The 19,273-nt window shown below is 42.3% G+C and overlaps 1 protein-coding gene across 2 annotated transcripts in view; it reads right to left on the bottom strand.

The window, feature by feature from the left end:
- LOC131689385 (facilitated trehalose transporter Tret1-like) overlaps positions 1–19,273 on the bottom strand; it is a 40,101-nt gene that overhangs the window by 3,821 nt on the left and 17,007 nt on the right. For both annotated transcript variants that reach the window (XM_058974439.1, XM_058974438.1), the window contains exon 4: positions 7,555–7,763. In XM_058974439.1, coding sequence (XP_058830422.1) covers positions 7,555–7,763 — 209 coding nt within the window. The remainder of the gene's footprint in view (positions 1–7,554; positions 7,764–19,273) is intronic.

Raw genomic sequence — 19,273 nt, 5'->3', positions numbered from 1 at the left:
ATCTAAGCCCCGGCGGTGGATCTAGCCTACTTGCGAACTACCCGGTAGGGTGTCGAGGTCTGTCCGGCGATTCCGGTGAGTGACTTTCTAACCAATGGCGCTACTTTGTTGGTCGCTTCGCCACTTCCTCTGCAGCTCGGAGTGTATACTCGTAATCACTCTGTTGACAGCGTCCCACATATGCTCGTCATGGCACACCTCTTCGACGATATTATCAACTGTCACACCAGGCATATCTCTACGAACTTCTTCGAACCTAGGGCATTCGAAGACCACGTGGTCCGTTGTCTCTAGCACGTTCGCACACTCCGGTCAAAGGGGTGACGAAGCATGTCCAAACCGATGCAAGTACTTCCGGAAGCATCCGCGCCCGGACAAAAACTGCCTCAAACGGAAGGTCACATCTCCATACTTCTTATGCACTAAAGCTCACACATTTGGGATGAGTCGGTGGGTCCACCTTCCTTTCTCCGCGTTGTCCCACTCCTGATGCCATTTAGCCAACGATTCCGCTCAGACCAGTCTCCTTGCAGTACGTGCATTTCTCCGCTGGTAGCATTCCACGTCCTTAGCCAGAGTGATGTAGATGGGAATCATCCTGGCGATAACGCATACTGCCTCTGACTATATTGTTCTGTAAGCACTCGCGACTCATACGGCAATCAGCCGGAATATCCTGTTCAGCTTGGTTTTCAGCGCAGCACCCCAAGCAGGAACCCCATAGCGGAGTATCGATGACGAAACAGCAGATAACAGACGATAGCTGCTTCGGGGGCCGCCGATGTTTGGCATGTTTCTCGCCATTGCGTTCGCCGACTTTTCGCACGCATAGTCGACGCGGTTGTTGAAGCTCAACTGGTCGTCGATTATCACTCCCAATTGCTTCAGTACATGCTTCGATGCAATCACATGTCCTCCGACATCGATTCTACATCCGCTGAACCGCTTGGCAGTTGCTGACCAACAACAGCTTCGTCTTGTGGTGAGCTATTTGCAGCTTGGCCCCGTTCATCCAGATTCCGATAATCTCGGTCTTAACACTGCGGCCAGGTCGAAGTGATGATGGGTTAGACATTTGAAGAAGTGGAGGTGTCGGTGACGAAGACAATAGACGCGTTTTCGTCATCGACACCTCCACTTCTTCAAATGTCTCACCCATCATTACTTCGACCGCGAAACCCACGACTTTCACTTTCTTGGCCGCAGTGTTAAGACCCCATCGTACATTCCGTTCCAAAGTTTTGGACCGATAGTGAAGCCCTGAGGAACGCCCGTTGTAACTCGCATTGACTTCTGCCCTTCGCTCGACTCGTACAGCAGCACTCTGCTTTGAAAGTAGCTCTTCAGGATCTGGCATAGATAGTCGGGAACCGTCATTCTATGCAGCGCTGCAGCGATGGCTTCCTAGCTAGCACTGTTGAACGCATTCTTCACATCTATCGTGACCACAGCGCAGTATCGATCTCCTCTTCGCTTCTATTTAGATGCCTTCTCAGCACTCTCGAGCACTGTCCGAATTACATTCACTGTCGATGCTGCTTTGCGGAATCCGAACTGCATCTTGGACAGTCCGCGCTCACCTTTCATGAATTTCGTCAACCTGTTAAGGATGATCCTTTCCAGAAGTTTTTCTAGTGTATCCAGCAGGCATATGGGCTGGTACGAGGCCGGATCGCCAGGGGGCTTCCCTGGCTTTAGGAGCAACACCAGCTTCTGGACCTTCTACATTTCGGGGAAGATGCCTTCATTTAGGCATCTTTGCAACACTATACTGAACATGTCCGGATATGCCAGGATCGCAGCTTTCAGCACCACGTTTGGTATTCCATCTGGACCGGGGGCTTTCTTTGATTTCAGGCGCTTCGATGCTTCTGCGAGCTCGTCGTTAGTCACTTGCCGATAGCTTCTTCTTCTTCGCCATACGGTATCGGTGGCCATATAGTTGGATCGTGCTTCGGGAAGAAACCCTCGACGATTATTTTCAGCTTGCTCGGGCACATTTCGGCTGGCGTCGTCGGGCCATCATTTTCGCCATCACGACTCGGTATGCGTCGCCCCAGGGATTGGCGTCTACTTCTCGGCACAGCTCCTTGTGGCAATCTAACTTGCTAAGTCTGATCTCCCGTTTCCCGGCCCTAGCTTCCCGAAACGCTGCCTTACGTTGTTCTCTATCTGGCTACGACATTGCTCTTTGAGCCCGCCTTCTGGCTCTGAGACAAGCAGCGCGTAGCGTACTAAGCGTCTCGTTCCACCAGTAAGCTGGACGCCGTTTATTGCGTGGTTCCAGTTTTCGCGGCATTGTGGCGTCACAAGCCGACATAATCCTTTATGTTATGTCAGCCGCATCCATGTTTTCGGTCCGCCGTTCGGCCGAAGTCGTCTTCCACTTTCGCTCACCGGTCATCCTTCTCCGTACTGCAGCAGGTTTCCGTTGACGGATACGGTACGAATCGCCTAGTGGTCACTATGCGTATACGTTTCGCATACTCTCCAATCCATGTCCGCCGTCAGTGAAGCGTATGAGTATGAGCGTTCTATCACTTCTTGAATGGGGAATCTGCCCATAACATGTATCGCAGCAGTTCCCGATCTATCCGCCGCCCAGTTACCGTTATCAGAGGGGACTTGATACGGCTCTGAAATCAAAGCGACATCACACATTGTTTCTGTCGTACGCTGCCACAACAGTTGCTATGCGGTGTCACATTGATTCAGGTTTATCTGGGTTATCTCCATTACCGTTGGCCTGCAATCGCCTTCTTATAGGCAGGGCCACCCGTCTTATGGTCGTTTCCGTCCGCTGAGGTGCAAAGCAAGCACTTCGGTCTCTGCGTGCAGTCTCTCGCAAGATGACCCGTCTCCCCGCATTTCCAGCACATCCCGGATCTATCCGGGCCTTTGCAAGCCCCTACCAAATGTCCACAGCCTAAACACTTGAAGCATTTCTCCGCTTCGTGGGGCGGCTCTCAGTGGGCATCTCGACCATCCGACCGTAACTTTGCCTACCTCCAGTGCCTTATCGGCAGCGGTTATCGGTAAACGAATAATCGCTGTCTGCATTCCTCCGTATTCATTCTTAAGCCGGATCGTCATGTGCACCTCGCCCAGGTTACACTGTTGCTTCATTGCGCCTCTCAGCTTGTCTTCCGTCGTGATTTCATCAAGCTCCTTGCACACAATCACCATCCCCGGGTTTAGGGCGTTAAGCCCCTAGACTCCTGTCCTTCCTGTCCCTGCTGTCCCGCTGTGTGTTTATGTATGTGTGTATGTGGAAAAAAATGTCCCCTGTTTCTCAGATATGGCTGGACCGATTTGCACAAACTTAGTCTCAAGGAGGGCCAAACAATTTTTTGACTTATATAGGCGTAGGTAGGCTTATGCAGAGCATGCTCATGTATGTACAAATCGTACTGAATATGTAATATACATTTCCACTATTGTATTGAACATAACCAGGAATGGAATCGTAGTTTGAACAAATGAGAAAGGCACAATTGCACCACTAGGTGGATTAAAACAAGTTTTTATATTTGAAAGGCACCCTTAAGAGAAATTTATACTAAATTTGAGGAAAAAGTTATGAGGCTATGTCCAGGGATTAAAGAAGAACATTTTAACATCTTCGGTTTATTGAAAAGAATATTACATAAACTAAAACTAGTCGAAAATGGTGTAAATTGATAGGTTATATCAGTTTTTAATAATATTTTATCGCAGTGACGATATATCAAACGTTAGTTTTCCGCGTAACCTGGAACTTTTCGCAGGAATCTAATCAAGCTAATAACAATAACGGATGTTCAATAAATAGGTGGCATATTTCTTTTCGCTCGAGTGCTGTCAGTTTATTCGAAGATGGCGTCGAAACAGCAAGCTCTCCGCGAGCGTGTTGTGCGGTTTTACGAAACGCATGGTCATCATGGAAAAAAGTTTACGGTAGACCACTTTCGAGACCAAAACGTGCCGGTAGCGGCCGTCCGGTGAAGATAATGAAGATAATGACGAAAGCGTTGAAAAAGCTGTTCGACAACAAGGACGGAACGGGTTTGCGTGACGTCGGCCGAAAATATGCTACACCATACTTTGATTCACCGAACCCTCAAGATGGAGGACATCATCTGTCGAAAGAGGACTCGATCCCCCGAGTATACGGACGAGCAGATAGCGATCGTGAAGTCGCAGTGCCGGTGGATGACGAAGAACTACCGCGGGACGTCGTTCGTGTTACTTTCCGCTCTCGAAGACCCACATTCCAGGAAATGGCAGTTACTATTCCAGCGACAAGTCGACCACATCCCTCGATGTGAAATATAAGTTTAAGCATAAATTTAAAAAAAAAGTTATGTTGTACATCGCCATATCGGACAGAGGGATTTCAAATCCGTGGTTCAAGCCGAGCCGAGTCTGGCCGTCAATCAACAAGTGTAGCAGGCGGAGTGTCTTGAGAAAATTCTTCTGCCGTTCTTAAAAGCGCATCATGCGGATGAGAAATACGCCTTTCGGCCAAACAAGGCGTCTTTCCATTACGCCAAGAAGACGCTGGAGTGTCTTGAGCAGAAAGAAATATTCACGGTCATTAGCAGAATTACAAATATTCAAATTCATTGAATGAAAATTGATCATATTCAGCCGCATTCATTTTCAATATTCAGTGATGCAGCTGAAAAACTCAAATGAACAAACCGCCCATTCACCCATGCCGATTTTCATTCGTTTCTGATTATTACACGAAGCGAACGTGCAGAAATGAATCAAACGCATCAAAGTAGACCCTGGCACAATGTAAGCGATGATAATTCATGTTTTATATTGTCGCGCTTTTAATAAAATCTCACCGTGTGCGCGTATGAAATGCGCATCAAATATAGCCGCAGTTGCTTCGCAAGCTGTTTTCAGTGGAGCCACTAGACAATGAGACAGTCGAACACAAGCGAACTATAGAGTTCTGTGCAAATCATTTCACTCACACTACTTGGGGGTTTGTTCTCCTCCAGCTGTGTCTTCGATTATTTTTAACTCTTGTGATTAGCCTTTTAATTTTTGTGAGTAAAACTTGGCTGAACCAAAACTTATAGAAGTTAATAACGTCGTTGTTTATAAACAATAGAGCCACAGAAGAGTTGAATTCTAACGGCGCAACTATATTTTATCAAAAGTCCTCACTATATTCATGAATTCATGGACATACAGCATAATTAATCTCACTATTACACTGTATAGTAAGCAGGTATTTAACGTTACGAAAATTGTGTAGTGCACTCGTAAGAAGGAAGACAAGATAAAACTTCTATAACCAATCTGGTAAGATTCACTCAATATAATATATTTATTCATTTTTTTTTAGAGTTGTCCTACTGGAGGTATAGAGCTAGGTTTTCGGAGGAATCGCACACTATAATCACACACTACAATTGAATGCGATATTTATTGTACGGTTTAGGAATTCGCAATCGAGTGTATCATCGCGAAGCACTCGAGCATTTGTACGCAAACGTGTTCGATCACGTGTGCGTTTGTATGTCACGTGTGCTAACGTGTATGTAACTTCGCGTGTATAAATTCTATATGAAAACCATTTGCCATTCGTGTACGGTTCAGATTCTACAACAAAGTGGGTTCTTCCATATCACTAGAGTTCCCAATCATGTCGCCATGGAACGTGTAGTCTAGTGGATATGAGCTTTATGTTTTGATTGGTATAACTGAATATACGGACCAAAGTTGCTAGAATGGAGGGTAAAGGTTTCCGGACGTGACCGATTCATGATCGCGCGCTTGCGGGTTCGCATTTGTGACCGCGTTTGTAACATCGTAAGTACTAAAACGTTCACATTGTTACCGGAGTGATATAAAATTTGCGCGATCGCGAACGTAGGTGTGCGTAGATGATCGCGAAGAGCTTAAGCCTTCGTTTGTTGACGTGTTTGTCGCATGTGCTCGCGTGTATGTGACTTCGTATGTATGTGCCACGCGGACCGTCATTCTGATATTTAGTTTTCGGTGTACGGTGTACAGATCACATTCTGACAGGGAGTGAGTTACTCCATATCACTAGAGTTCCCGGTCATGTCGCCATGGTTAACACATACATGGTGTTTCTGGAGTGCAGTTATGTAAACTCTAATTTGCTAACTAGATTCAAATGCTGTATTACCCATGATCGCATAGCTGCCCCGTTTTCTATGGGATTTCCTATCTTTATGGGACTGATATGCGATCATGGGCAGTGTAGGATAATGAACCCTTTTGCCCTATTATAGAGGGCGCCCCGCTATTTTGATAATTACTTGGCTTGTAATCGATGAAATACACAGAAATTGGTAATATCTGCATCGTTCCAATGAACCAAATGGTGAAATGCAAAGAAATCTCGAATCGAGTGCCCCAATTTCAACCCTATCATTTGAGCGTATGCGATGAACAAATATAGCAAACACCATTCTAAGCAATGGCTTCAAATGGTTGGGGTAATAATTAGAATAGAATGAAAAGTGGCTCATTACCCTATGATGATTTTGTTGCCAAATCTACAAGTTTTCTAACGCGCATTTGACGATATCGTTTCAAACAAGACCTGTGCAAATCGAAATGCGTTGTCCGGCCGCCTCACTCCATTCTACTCTACTTTCTGTTTACGTCAAGATGAATGAGTCGCATTCATCAAAGAATCGCAGTTCTGAAGCTATTCGCAAAAATCCTTCACATATAAAAGACGAGTATGTTCGTCTTTTCTTCGTCGATTACCCACGGTCAAGAACGTGGTTCATGGACACACTTTCTACAGAGCCAATCTATCTGTTCTCGTACGTTGACTGAAAAGGCGTGCGTACTATGCAAATTGAGTACTGCTCAAAATACATAAGTCAGATGATTTTGCATTTCCCAGCGTTATCGTACTCGACAATGCCTTCGGCCGAAAGTGCTGCGGTATGTGCCCTTTGTGCGGGTTATAGTACGTACGAACATCTAAGGCGCATTCATAACACACTTGAGCGGTCATCATCATCGGTTGACCGGCGTCCACGCGAATGAATTAAGATTTGTGGGAACAGTACAGTTCCTGGTCTTGCCAAGTGTCGGAGAACGTGGAAGTTATTTGTACTTGCAGTCGCTTCGGAAGCGTTAGAGCATCAGACCAATCAATTTAGTCCAGCACTATCTAGAAAAAATAGAATTTACTACTTGTCAGATTTAAGTGGATAACGAAGAAATTGCTAAATTATGAAATATAAAGGCACGCATCGTCCGGCCACAATAAGGCTGACACAGCCGGGCAGAGATGGTTGATCTTGAATATTGACGATCTTATGCAGATTTTGTCGCGAGCCGGTTCATCGTCTAGAGTCGGATAACTGTTCGACAAGGCCGTTCGTTGGCACTTTGTGCGATGGCGCAGCGAACCGGCTCTGCCGTATATGATACCTCTTTATTTATGCAGATTAAACGGAAACTTTCCGGTGTCCAATTTTGGCTGTGCGACAGAATAATATAATATACATATGTTGACCTACAAAGTCGTAACCGTCGTAACAGGCTGTGTGTTAAAATAGATACCTGTGCGGGGGCGGCGATCAGTCCAACGGACATTCCAGCGATGACTCGTCCGAGCAGGATGAGGAAGTGCGATGATGCCGTTGCAAGACAAATCCAGCCACAGAGCAGAGGGACGATGGCCAGCAGTAGTGCAGGTTTGCGACCCCAACGGTCCATGATGGGGCCGGACGCGAAAGAACCGACCGGGGTGGCGAGGCTGTGTACGCTGGCTTGAGGGGGGATAGAAAAAAAAGAATCGATATAAATAGTTGCATGCGAAGTTGAGATGAATAAACAATAATTAGGTTTGGAGATTTAGATTGTAAGAAATCAGGTTCGAGAAAACGAATAAAAATTCAAGTGAAAAACAGGTTCCGCCGACCGATCGAAAATAAGATCAGTACAATCTGAAAATAATAGTCTTGATTTATGAACAATTTAGTACATACTACTGCTATACAGTAAGAGATATTTCACGACAAAGCAGAGGGAAGAAAAACATTTTTTTCGAAAACCTTGGCTTATTAATTTCTTTTTAATGTCAGTTTTGCTTCTAAATTTAAATAACTTAATCCTTTCATGCCCAAACTATTTTCCCTTGAAAACGGCGGTGACAATAAACACGGAAAGCCTTTTTTCATAAAGATAGGCCCTCCTTCGCAGTGCGAAAAGCTGCTCAATTTTTACCTTCCAATCTAATATATTAGGTACGATCCAATATCCGTGCTAGTGAAATAGTTTACAAAATCATCTAATATTATTCATGTATTTGTGAACTGGTTCATGATGCCTAGTACATGATTAACAATCTATTTTGCGTGCTGGTGATATTTAGAAGATATCGCTAATCATTTACAATTTCATGCAACATGGTAATGAAATTTTCCCGGGAACAGCTTCACAAAATTTGGAGAATTATTCGTGGAATCATTTTTATCCCATGAACTGTTTTATGAAATGCCAAGCAGCTAGCGACCATAGTAATAGACACGAGCATTAGATATAAAAAAAACTATTAGGACCTCGAACATCGATATTCGTTTGATAAGGTTCATGTCTGGATAGAAAACGAAAACTGCGCTGAGAATTCCATCCCATATAATTCATAGAACAAGATATCGCGAATCATTTTTATGATCCAGTTCATATTGTCACGTTATTCCGAATAAAAAAACGATGGTAACCAAAAAACAATAGATCACAATTAGGCGAAGAGAATTTACGAAAACCATGTTAATACTGCTGATCTCATGAACATTAGTCATAACTATAACGATAATATGAACAGAAATTATGAAAATCGTGACTAAGATCTAGAAATTATGAACATGAATTACTCAATATTACGATAACATGAAATGTTACGATAACATGAACAGCAGTTACAAAAGTCGTGACTAAGATCCTGAAATCATGAACATGAATCACTCTACTCATAACTAAAATATCACGATAACCTGTATAGAAATTACAAAAATCGCGACTAAGATGTAGAAATCATGATCATCATCCCGCTAGTCTGACAGAAAAATACGATAGTAAACTCATAAATAAGATAGCACAATAACGTGATGAAAAATCATAAGAATCGCGAATAAGCTCTTGAAATCATGATCAACATTTGAATGTCGGCTGTGTGTTCCCAAATCATGAACTAGAATCACAACAAAAACTAAACTTGTCCAGGGAACAACAACAGTACCCTAACGAAACATTCTAATGTAACGCCATGTGTATATTCGTGGCGAACTGATTTTTTGAAAACACAAATAGTTTCATGAATTCGAAATTTATTATTCATAATTTCAGGAACTTGGTCATGGTTTTCGTAAATCGTTCTGTTCGCGAAATCGTAATCTTTTGTTCATGAATTTATGAACGGATTTTTTTCCGTGTGCGATTCCATGGCTGCTCATGTTCAATATAATAGCGGAAATGTCCATTACATATTCGGTACGATTTGCACATACATACAATGGATCGACAGCAGCGAACTTGAAAAGGTATGTGTCGAAGCTGAAACACTTGAACCCAGCAGCGGATCCAGGAGAAGGGCTCGGGGGGTCCAGAAAATTTCAACTTGTTAACAAATTTTAAATGAGTTTCAATTTTGAAGTAGTTTTCAAACTCAAAATCATTTCAAACCAAATACTACACCCAACTGCATATTATACCTTTCATTTGAGACTTGTTTTGAGAAAATCGGTTCGGTCATCTCCGAGGAACCGATGCGCAATTGTTGGTCACACACATGCACACATGCAAATACACACGTTTTCCGAACTCACCGAAGTGAGTCGAATGGTATAAGAGTGTCGGCCAACAAGCAATTTGTAACTCATTTTAATTATACTTCAACCCGTAACACAGGAACCAGAACTCCGATTCAAAGGAAATTTAATAGCATTCAATAGAGATATTCTAGCTTTCATTTAAGACTAATTTTAGGAAAAAAAAGTCAGACATTTCTGAGAAGTAGATGTGAATTCAACTCAGGAGCATAACCGCTTTCCCGAAGCTTTCGGTTCCGCCGAAGTTGTCCAATGTGGTCAACGTGGATTTGATTTGGCATCAGCGGGCTGAAACTATAAATCAAAACATTTTTGAACACATTTTATGAAGTTTTGCATCTTTTAGATACTATGGTGATTCCGATTTATATGGGAATTTTATGCGTGACCCCACTCTTCAATCTGTAACTCCGGAACCGGAAGTCGGAATTAAATGAAATTCAATAGCAGTCTATGGGGATGTTATACCTTTCAATTGAGACTTAATTTTGAAAAAAAAATCGGTTCAGCCTTCTCTGAATAACCGATGGAAATATTTTTTATCACATACATACATACACACGCACAGCCATTTGCTTAACTCGACGAACTAAGTCGAATGGTATAAGAGACTCAGCCCTCCGGGCCTCGGTTACAAAGTCGGTTTTCAGAGTGATTGCATAGCCTTTCTATAGGAGAAAGGCAAAAAGGGGGAATGGCTGACTTCGGTAGATGTAAATGTATGTGTCAACCTCTGCTCTGGCCGTATATGGATTGATTCGGTCGTTTCCAGTGATTCTATTGGAACCGCACCAAACCAGCCGGAATTCTGGGAAATGCAGGCAGGAACCAGCCGAAATTTCAGATTTTCGTCTAGGTAAGTTGGATTGCACAAACAAATTTTAAAAATCGATTCTATGCTTTATACCGATCTTTCGCGTTGGGTTCCCTATGCCTGAATATTTTTTATGCCCACATCCTAAATCGGGGATATGTAGATCACGGATCCATACCAGTCCACTGATCCGAATCAGTTTAGTCTGGATCAGGACCAGTTTCACGATTCGGACCAGTTCCCGGACCTAAACCATCCCTTACAGCGGCTTACACCATTATTTGTGGCGAATGTTGCATGTTCTTATGAACGGTGGGTTAAGTAAACCTAGTCGTTTTGGGTTTACGAATTGCTGAGTTAAGTTTTCCTTTCGTCAGAATAAACAATGTTCTGAATTTGACTACTGTCGATCAAGCGAAGCAATTTTTCTCTTTTTACTATATCCCAAATTAGATACATACTAACACTCACTGACACAATCAATTGTTTATACTTTCATATACAATCACAATCTCTCTCATTCCAAATGTACAAACACTCGTGTCCTTCGCGATGACACAAGCCTGGTCACAAACGCGAACATGCAATTTCAATCATTGACATTCTTACGCCCGTGATTTTGCTAGCATTAAAACATACCGGTAATTAAGTGAAGCACTTATAAATTTACAAACGCGGCTCAGGCATTAACTCACTGATCGCGCGTTCGTGAAGTGGTCACGTCCCGAAATTCCCACCCTCGGTCCTAGCGTCTGGACTCATGCCTTCAGTGGTACCAATAAAAAAAATGTTCATATTCACGGTCCCATGGCAACAAGACTGGGAACTCTAGTGATAAAGGGAGAACTATAATATCTGAACCGCTCACTAAAAATTAGGCATCAGATTCACGGTCCGCGCGACAATTCAAGAACCTATGCAAATGGCCACACAGTTATAAACTGAAATTCATCCACGCTAGCAGACGCGACAAACACGTTAATATACAAATGCTTAGGTTCCGTGCACGTACAACTACGCCTGCGGTCTCGCTAACAGGATAACGCCCCGGTAACTATGGGAACGTTGTAGCACTTAACGTATGCGGAATGGAATTTGGACAACCCTTCCAGCATAAAAAATTTTTGCAACCCTGTGCAATGCATCATACTAAACGTCATACTCGAGGCACACATATTTTTAACATCCAGTGTTGATTTTGACCCGCTAGGAGATACCTTGTAAACAAAATGGCAGCGAACGAGCAGCAACGACGAATAAATATTTGTAATTTTTTTGATAACCATCTTGACTGGAACAAACCGAGGGTGGTCAATCATTTCATCGCAGCTGGATTAAGTCGCAGCACTATTTATAACATTCTGTCGACATACCAAAATCGAAAAACTACTGCCAGAAAGTCTGGTTCTGGAAAATCATGCAGCTTAGGGGATCCTAAGGTAAGACGTCAACTGAAAAAAAGCAACTGTCAACAAAGTTGCAAAATCATACAGAGAACTGGGCAGAAAGTATAATCGTGATGGGAAATCAGTGAAAACTTATTTAGCCGCAATGGGAATAAGGAAAAGATCGAGAAAAGTGAAGCCAGCGGTTTCTAAGGAGCATGAAATTACACAGAAATATCGTTTGAATTCGCTAGTTCAAAAAGTTTTCTTCGCAAAAAATGATGTAATTTGCATCATGGATGATGAAACATATTTCACTTTGGATGGAAATGAGTGGCAAGGTCATCATTATTACGAAGCAAATGGGGGCGTAACTGATCAAGTAAAGTATGTAAATTTCCAAAAAAAGGTCCTAATGTGGCTTGCAATAAGCCCGCTTTGAATGTCGGAGCCGATATTTTTCGAATCGGGTTTATCCGTCAATGCCGATAGGTATATAAACTTTTGCTTACCAAAAGTTGTTGATTTCATCAACCGGAAGCACAAACACAAGAATATTGGGTTTTGGCCTGATCTGGCATCTAGCCATTATGCCAAGAAAACTTTGGACGCAATGAAGGAGTATGGCATACCTTTCATTCAAAAAACTGATAACCCTCCAAATGTACCACAACTGCGTCCTATTGAGGATTTCTGGGCTAATTTGAAACGTAGAGTATATCACAACAATTTTCGTCCGAAAACAATCTGATAACCAAAATTAAGAAAGAAATCAAGGAAATGCCAACATCGACTTTTTCGACTGCCATGGAAAAAGTTCCTGCAAACTGTCGCAAAGCTGCTCGAATGGTCGCCATTTTTTACATTAAGGTAATAAGCTGACAAATGTTTGCGTATAGAGAGAAAATTTAATAAAGTTTGTTCTGCAAAAAATTGCTTTTTGAATTTTGTCCAATTTTCATTCCGCATACGTTATAAATGTACAAACGTGGTCTAAAGAGAGATCCTACAAACGCCCGTGTTCGCGCGATTATGAATCGGTTACGTGCAGAAGTCCCCCTGCTCTCGCTCGGCCTTTGCAGCCTAGGTCCATGCGTTCAGTTGGACCAATCAGAAAAAATGACGCTCATATTCACATGACCGGGAACTCTAAAAATATGGGATAACTCACTCTCTTCTAGCATCTGAACCATACACCAAAAATAAAGTATCAGATTCACGGTCCGCACGATCATCCAAGAACATACGCGAATATGCGAATGCCCACATAGTTATAAAATAGAATTTATACACGCGAAGCTACATACACACTAGCACACACGACATACGAACGTCCACGCAACATACAAACGCCCACGCGATCGAACACGTTAACTTACAAATGCCAGAACCCTTCGCGATGATACACAAAGACAAACAAGCAACCGCGATCGTCCACGTACAACTATGCCCAAGATTTCGCAAACACGAAAACGTCCAGCTGCAATTGCCTTAAGCGGTGTTACAGTGCGTGACATTTCCTCGTCTGCAGTTGTAGTGAGTGTATCTGATGGGAAGCCGTACCGAGAACCTAGCTCTATAGTTCCAGTAGGAAAAGTCTCGAAACAAATCAAAAATAAATATTAAATTTTGTTTGCTCGAACCCACTTCAGAAATAAAATTGTACTGGGACATAATTTAAAAAAAATATGTCGAAGTTATTAGAAATTCAACGAAGTGATCTCTTGATCGGTTTTGCATTGGGATCAAACATCCCTATAGTGTTTAGTCAGTCATACAATTCCACGAACATTTTTGTTTGTAGTATAACGGTTGGGTTTAGCTAAAAGTTATGTTTAGAGAAATTTTGGTACATGATATGATATTTTAGTTCCATATTTCATCAAATACAGGGCGCCATCACTAACTTTTCAAACAAGGGAGATAGAATACTGACATGTTCAGACGAATTACTGAGAAATGTGAGTTCTACAATTTTATAGAAAACTTCTAGGGGATCATCCATAAATGACGTAGCATTTTTTGAGTGATTTTTAACACCCCCCTCCCCCATCGTAGCATTTCGTCACAAACCACCAACCCCCCTCCCCTGGTAATTACGTAGCTTGACGGTAAACCTACCCCCAACCTTGACCCCGTAAAAATTTAATAAAACAAATAAACGATGTTAGTTAGATGAAACGATTAAAGCAACGTAGCATGATATGACCCCCTACCCCCCCTGTCGTCACACATAATCACAAAATACAAAACTCCCCCCTCCTCCATATAATGCTACGTCATTTATGGATGATCACTAGTTTAAAAGATAGTGTTGTTGCTGTGTAATGTAGAGCTAAGATTTTCTAGCCACATATCATGTAGTAAATTTCTTTCAAATACAAATCTAAATCCAACCATTATTTCGCAAACTAAAATTTGTGGGAATCGACTACTGAGTCACCACCTACGCCGTCTGGTCCCATGCAAAAAACTCATTCAGTCATGACTGCGTTACTAGTTTAATTAGTCCTACTATAAAAGCACCTTCCCTAGGGTGACGGGTTTGGCGGTATTTCAAATATCATCAAGCAGCATCTGCCAGACAACTGCTTTAAGATGGTTATTGCATTACCCTTCGATAGTGGTGCATCGAGGAGACCAAGAGGGCTTACGGGCCTTTTTCATACTCCGCACCAGCCCAAACTAACAGCCAGCCAACAGCCTATGCACATTGGCGAGGCCGACTGGCGGATCGCCGTGGATTGACCATTTCTGTGGCCTGTGTTTGCAAACATTGTCCAACTTTGGTAGTGTTTGTGGGCACAGCTCGCAGTGGGGGTCATTGCGTGTCGATTTATTGGTCAGCTTCGTCATCGTGCACAAATTAAATAAAGAAACGTGGAAGTAGAATAGGTTTTAGTATTAGTGTAACCATTGTTATGTGCTGGTCATATGGCTATCTGTGTTAGAATTTGTGATCAGGGAATGAATGCAGAACTGGCGCATATGTTAGAATGGTTGGTAAATCCAGTGTTCAATTTGTGCATTCGATTCTTTTCATTCGGGAAGATTGAATTGGATAAATTAAGGTACAATTGGTTTACCGACGCACGTGAGTCATCCATTTCCAGTCAGCATAGCATGATGAAATCCTGTTTTTGTTGTTGTTCTATTAGTTTGCTTTTCCACTACTGATGTATACTAAAAATAATATCAGTTAATTTATACACTTCTAGTTAATCTCCTTGCATCTTATTTCTTTATTCGGCATGTTATGAACCCACAATTAATTGCATATTCTCTCATATATACTCACAATCTCTCTCATTCCAAACGTACAAACGCTCGTTGCCTTCGCGATAACATAACCCTGGCCACAAACGGGAACATGCAATTGCAATTATTTACAAATATTCAAGCAAACCCATTGCTCGTGAGATCATGAGTCGGTCACGTCTGGAAGTCTGCCCTCGGTTGTAGCAGCCTAAACTCATGCCTTCAGTTGAACCAATCAAACAATGACGCTCATACTTACTAGACAAAACGTTCCACGGCGACATTACCGGGAGCTCATGGGAAAACTGACTCTTCTAGCATCTGTATTATACACTAAAAATTAAGCATCAGACTCACGTTCCGCGCGCAATCATTCAAGAATACATGCGAATATGCGATTGGCCACACGATTATAACATCGAATTGATGCACGAAAAGTTACACACACGCTAGGGCAAGCGACAAACACGTTAGCATACAAACGCTCGAGCACTTCGCGATCACACTATTATGCAATTAGTGAGTGTTCACTAGACTGCCCAGAAAAATAATGAATTTTTGAAAACTCAATCGGCCCACCCCTGAGCCGATTCCTAGTCCCACCAGGAGTGCTTGCTCCAAATTTGAAGCAAATCGGACAAGTCTACCTACCGGACCAACGTGCTTGAAGTTTGTCTGGGATTTTTCGACAATTTACATGGAGAAAACCCTCTTGCACACATTTTCGCCGCTAGGTGGCACTGTATACATCAGATTATCACCAAAAGTGAACCTTAAGAAGATAATTTTATTATCTACAACTTTGTTGAAGACTGCAAAGAGATCCGACTCCAATAGGAAAAGTTATTAAACTTTTAACGAAGTGATGTCTGAGTCAGTTTTGCATGGGGCCTAGCAGTGCATGATAGTGTATTAGTACTAGGTTCTAACAAACTAAACATTTTTGTGGATTAATGGTTAGATTTAGCTGAATAGTATGTTCGGAAGAATTGCAGTACATAATACGAGTTATGTTTTGGTTAGAAAATTGTAGTTCCACATCTGACCGCATAGATGGCGCCAACACTAACTTTTCAACGGAGAGAGATAGAATATCGAGATGTTTGGAAGAATTACTGCAATATTCTTGTTCTACAACTTTGTAGAAGCCACTTAATTTCTATCTCTCTTCGTTGAAAAGTTTCATAAAAATGTTTAGTTTGTTAGAACCTAGTACTGATACACTACCATGCACTGCTAGGCCCCATGCAAAACTGACTCAGACATCACTTCGTTAAAAGTTTAATAACTTTTCCTATTGGAGTCAGATCGCTTTGCAGTCTTCAACAAAGTTGCAGATAATAAAATTATCTTCTTAAGTTTCACTTTTGGTGATAATCTGATGTATACAGTGCCACCTAGCGGCGAAAATGTGAGCAACTGGGTTTTCTCCATGTAGATTGTCGAAAAATCCCATACAAACTTCAAGCACGTTGGTCCGGTAGCTAGACTTGTTCGATTGGGCTCAAATTTGGAGCAGACACTTCTGGTGGGACTAGGAATCGGCTCAGGAGTGGGCCGATGGGGATCATTTTTTTTCTGTCACTCTAGTGTTCACGTCAACAAACTGATATGTACCCCTGGACTCGGACGCTAAAACTCACATCTTCCACGCATACACCACCGCAGGACTCACAATTAGACTTTATATACAATGTCACACGCAATAATTACAGGTTTTCGTCTGGCAACCGGGGGAAGTACAGCTCAAACGCAGAACTTAAAGGGCGAACACGAAATTATTGCGATACCGAAAATGTCATGCCAATTTTCTTATAATGTTTAAAATCAAACCAGGGTAGTTTATACATATATTTACTTCAAAAATCAAAAGAAAAGTTAATCGATGGAGCCTTGAGTGTAAAATTGAACGCATTTTCGCTTGATGCCCTCCATCAAAGTCTTTACAGTGTCATCCGGTACCAGTTTCTCAGTTTTTTTCCATTTTCTTAACATGTCCTTCTTGTCTTTGACTGTCTTCGTGCTCTTCCGAAGTTCCCAGTACTGCTCCACCGGGCGCAGCTCCGGACAGTTTGGCGGATTCATGTCCTTTGGAACAAAATGGACAGAATTGGCCTCATACCACTCCAGGACACTTTTAGAATAGTGGCATGATGCCAAATCTGGCCAAAATAGCGGAGCTTCGCCGTGCTGCTGCAAGAACGGCAAAAGGCGCTTCTCGAGGCACTCAAATTTGTAGATCTCGCCATTTACTGTGCCCTTTGTCACGAAAGGCTCACTCCTCAGTCCGCAAGAGCAGATGGCCTGCCAAATGAGATATTTGGAGGCGAACTTCGACATTTTCTTCTTCTTAAATTTGTCGTCCACATAGAACTTGCTCTTGCCGGTGAAAAACTCCAACCCGGAATTTGCTTAAAATCGGCTTTTATATACGTTTAGTCGTCCATCACACAGCAGCCATATTTTGTCAGCATCTTCTCGTAGAGCTTCCGTGCCCGAGTTTTATCCTTCGATTGTTGCCGCTCATCGCGGTTTGGGAAGTTCTGTACCTTGTATGTATGTAGTCCAGCTCTCTTCTTTGCATTCTGGACGTAGCTCTGCGACATGCCGATCTTTTTAGCCAAATCATGGCTTGAGACGTTGAGATTTGCTTTAATCATCCGCTTCACCTTTCCGTCTTTTTGTTCTCCGGTCCCGGTTTTCTTCCAGCTCCTTTGCCGTGGTCTAACGTCAACCGCTCCTGGAACCGCTTCAACACTCTGGAGACGGTTGAATGGTGAATGTTCAACATTTTTCCCAACTGCCGGTGCGACAGGACAGGAAATTCCAGGTGTTTGGAAAGAATTTGTTCTCTCGACTCGCGTTGGTTCACCTCCATTTTCGTCGAATCGAAAAATACGACTTCGAGTTTGACAGCATGTAAACAAAACACATCAATGAGAAAGTGTACAAAATTTGGTTGATTTTTACCCAATGGTAAAAAAGTTATGCCTTGTTGAATGTGTAATTTCGTGTTCGCCCTTTATCATTTCAATGATGACCTTGAATCTGCGTTGCCTGTGTTCAAGGCCCATAGCTTCGTCCGTCAGATCAACGATGTATGAATCCCGCTAGCCACCACCCTCGGCCCTAGTTGTCCATAAAGGTATAAAAAAAGTCCTCCTATAAAAGCTGAATTGCTTCAACAAAGCTGTAGGTACTACAACTATCTTTCTTAATTTTTTTTGTAGTGATAATCCTATGCATAGGGGAACCCGGGGCTAGTTGGCGGTGATTTCAGTTTTCAATTTTTTACCGCTTTGATGTAGATCTTGCAAAATACAACACTTGGCATGAAAGGGGACCAAATATTTAGAGACCAAAATATGTGATGCGGAAAACCCGACAATTTACCCCGGCCCGGGACTTTGACGCGTACTCCATATTCAAAAGCAAATTTTCAAAATTCTTTAGGCGATTGGCCAAAGTAAATGTCCCCTGCATTGACGTGGTACACAATAAAAAGATTTTCTCATTTTCGATTGAATTCCAGAAATAAAAAAAAATTATGACTATTTTTGTACCGAAAATAGTATCACCAACTTACCCCAACCGCATATTTAAAAAAAAAAACTATTTAAAAAATAACGTTTGTTCGTGGATAGATGTAATATCTATATGGATACTGAAAGCTCTTTTCACGGACTATCGAAAAATATAATCATTCGGTAAATAGATTGAAAATCACCCTAAATAACACAGTGTTTAAAATTTAGGAAATTTACTTGGTATGCTTGAAAACACAATATCTCCCATAACTTCCACAAAACAAAATGTTTTGCAACAAAAATATAACTTGAGGTACATAACAAGAGGCAGCGCTATATGTCTAATAGAAACGGAGAAAAAGGGATTCCGCCAACTTACGCCAACCGCCAACTAGCCCCGGGCTCCCCCACAGTGCCGCCTAGTGGTGAAAATTCGAGCTAGTACAAATATCAATCAAGCTGGTC

Source organism: Topomyia yanbarensis, chromosome 3, assembly GCF_030247195.1.
Source record: "Topomyia yanbarensis strain Yona2022 chromosome 3, ASM3024719v1, whole genome shotgun sequence".
NCBI classification, from domain to species: domain Eukaryota; kingdom Metazoa; phylum Arthropoda; class Insecta; order Diptera; family Culicidae; genus Topomyia; species Topomyia yanbarensis.
Note: the sequence above shows the minus strand (reverse complement) of the source record. Positions and strands in the feature narration are given on the sequence as shown.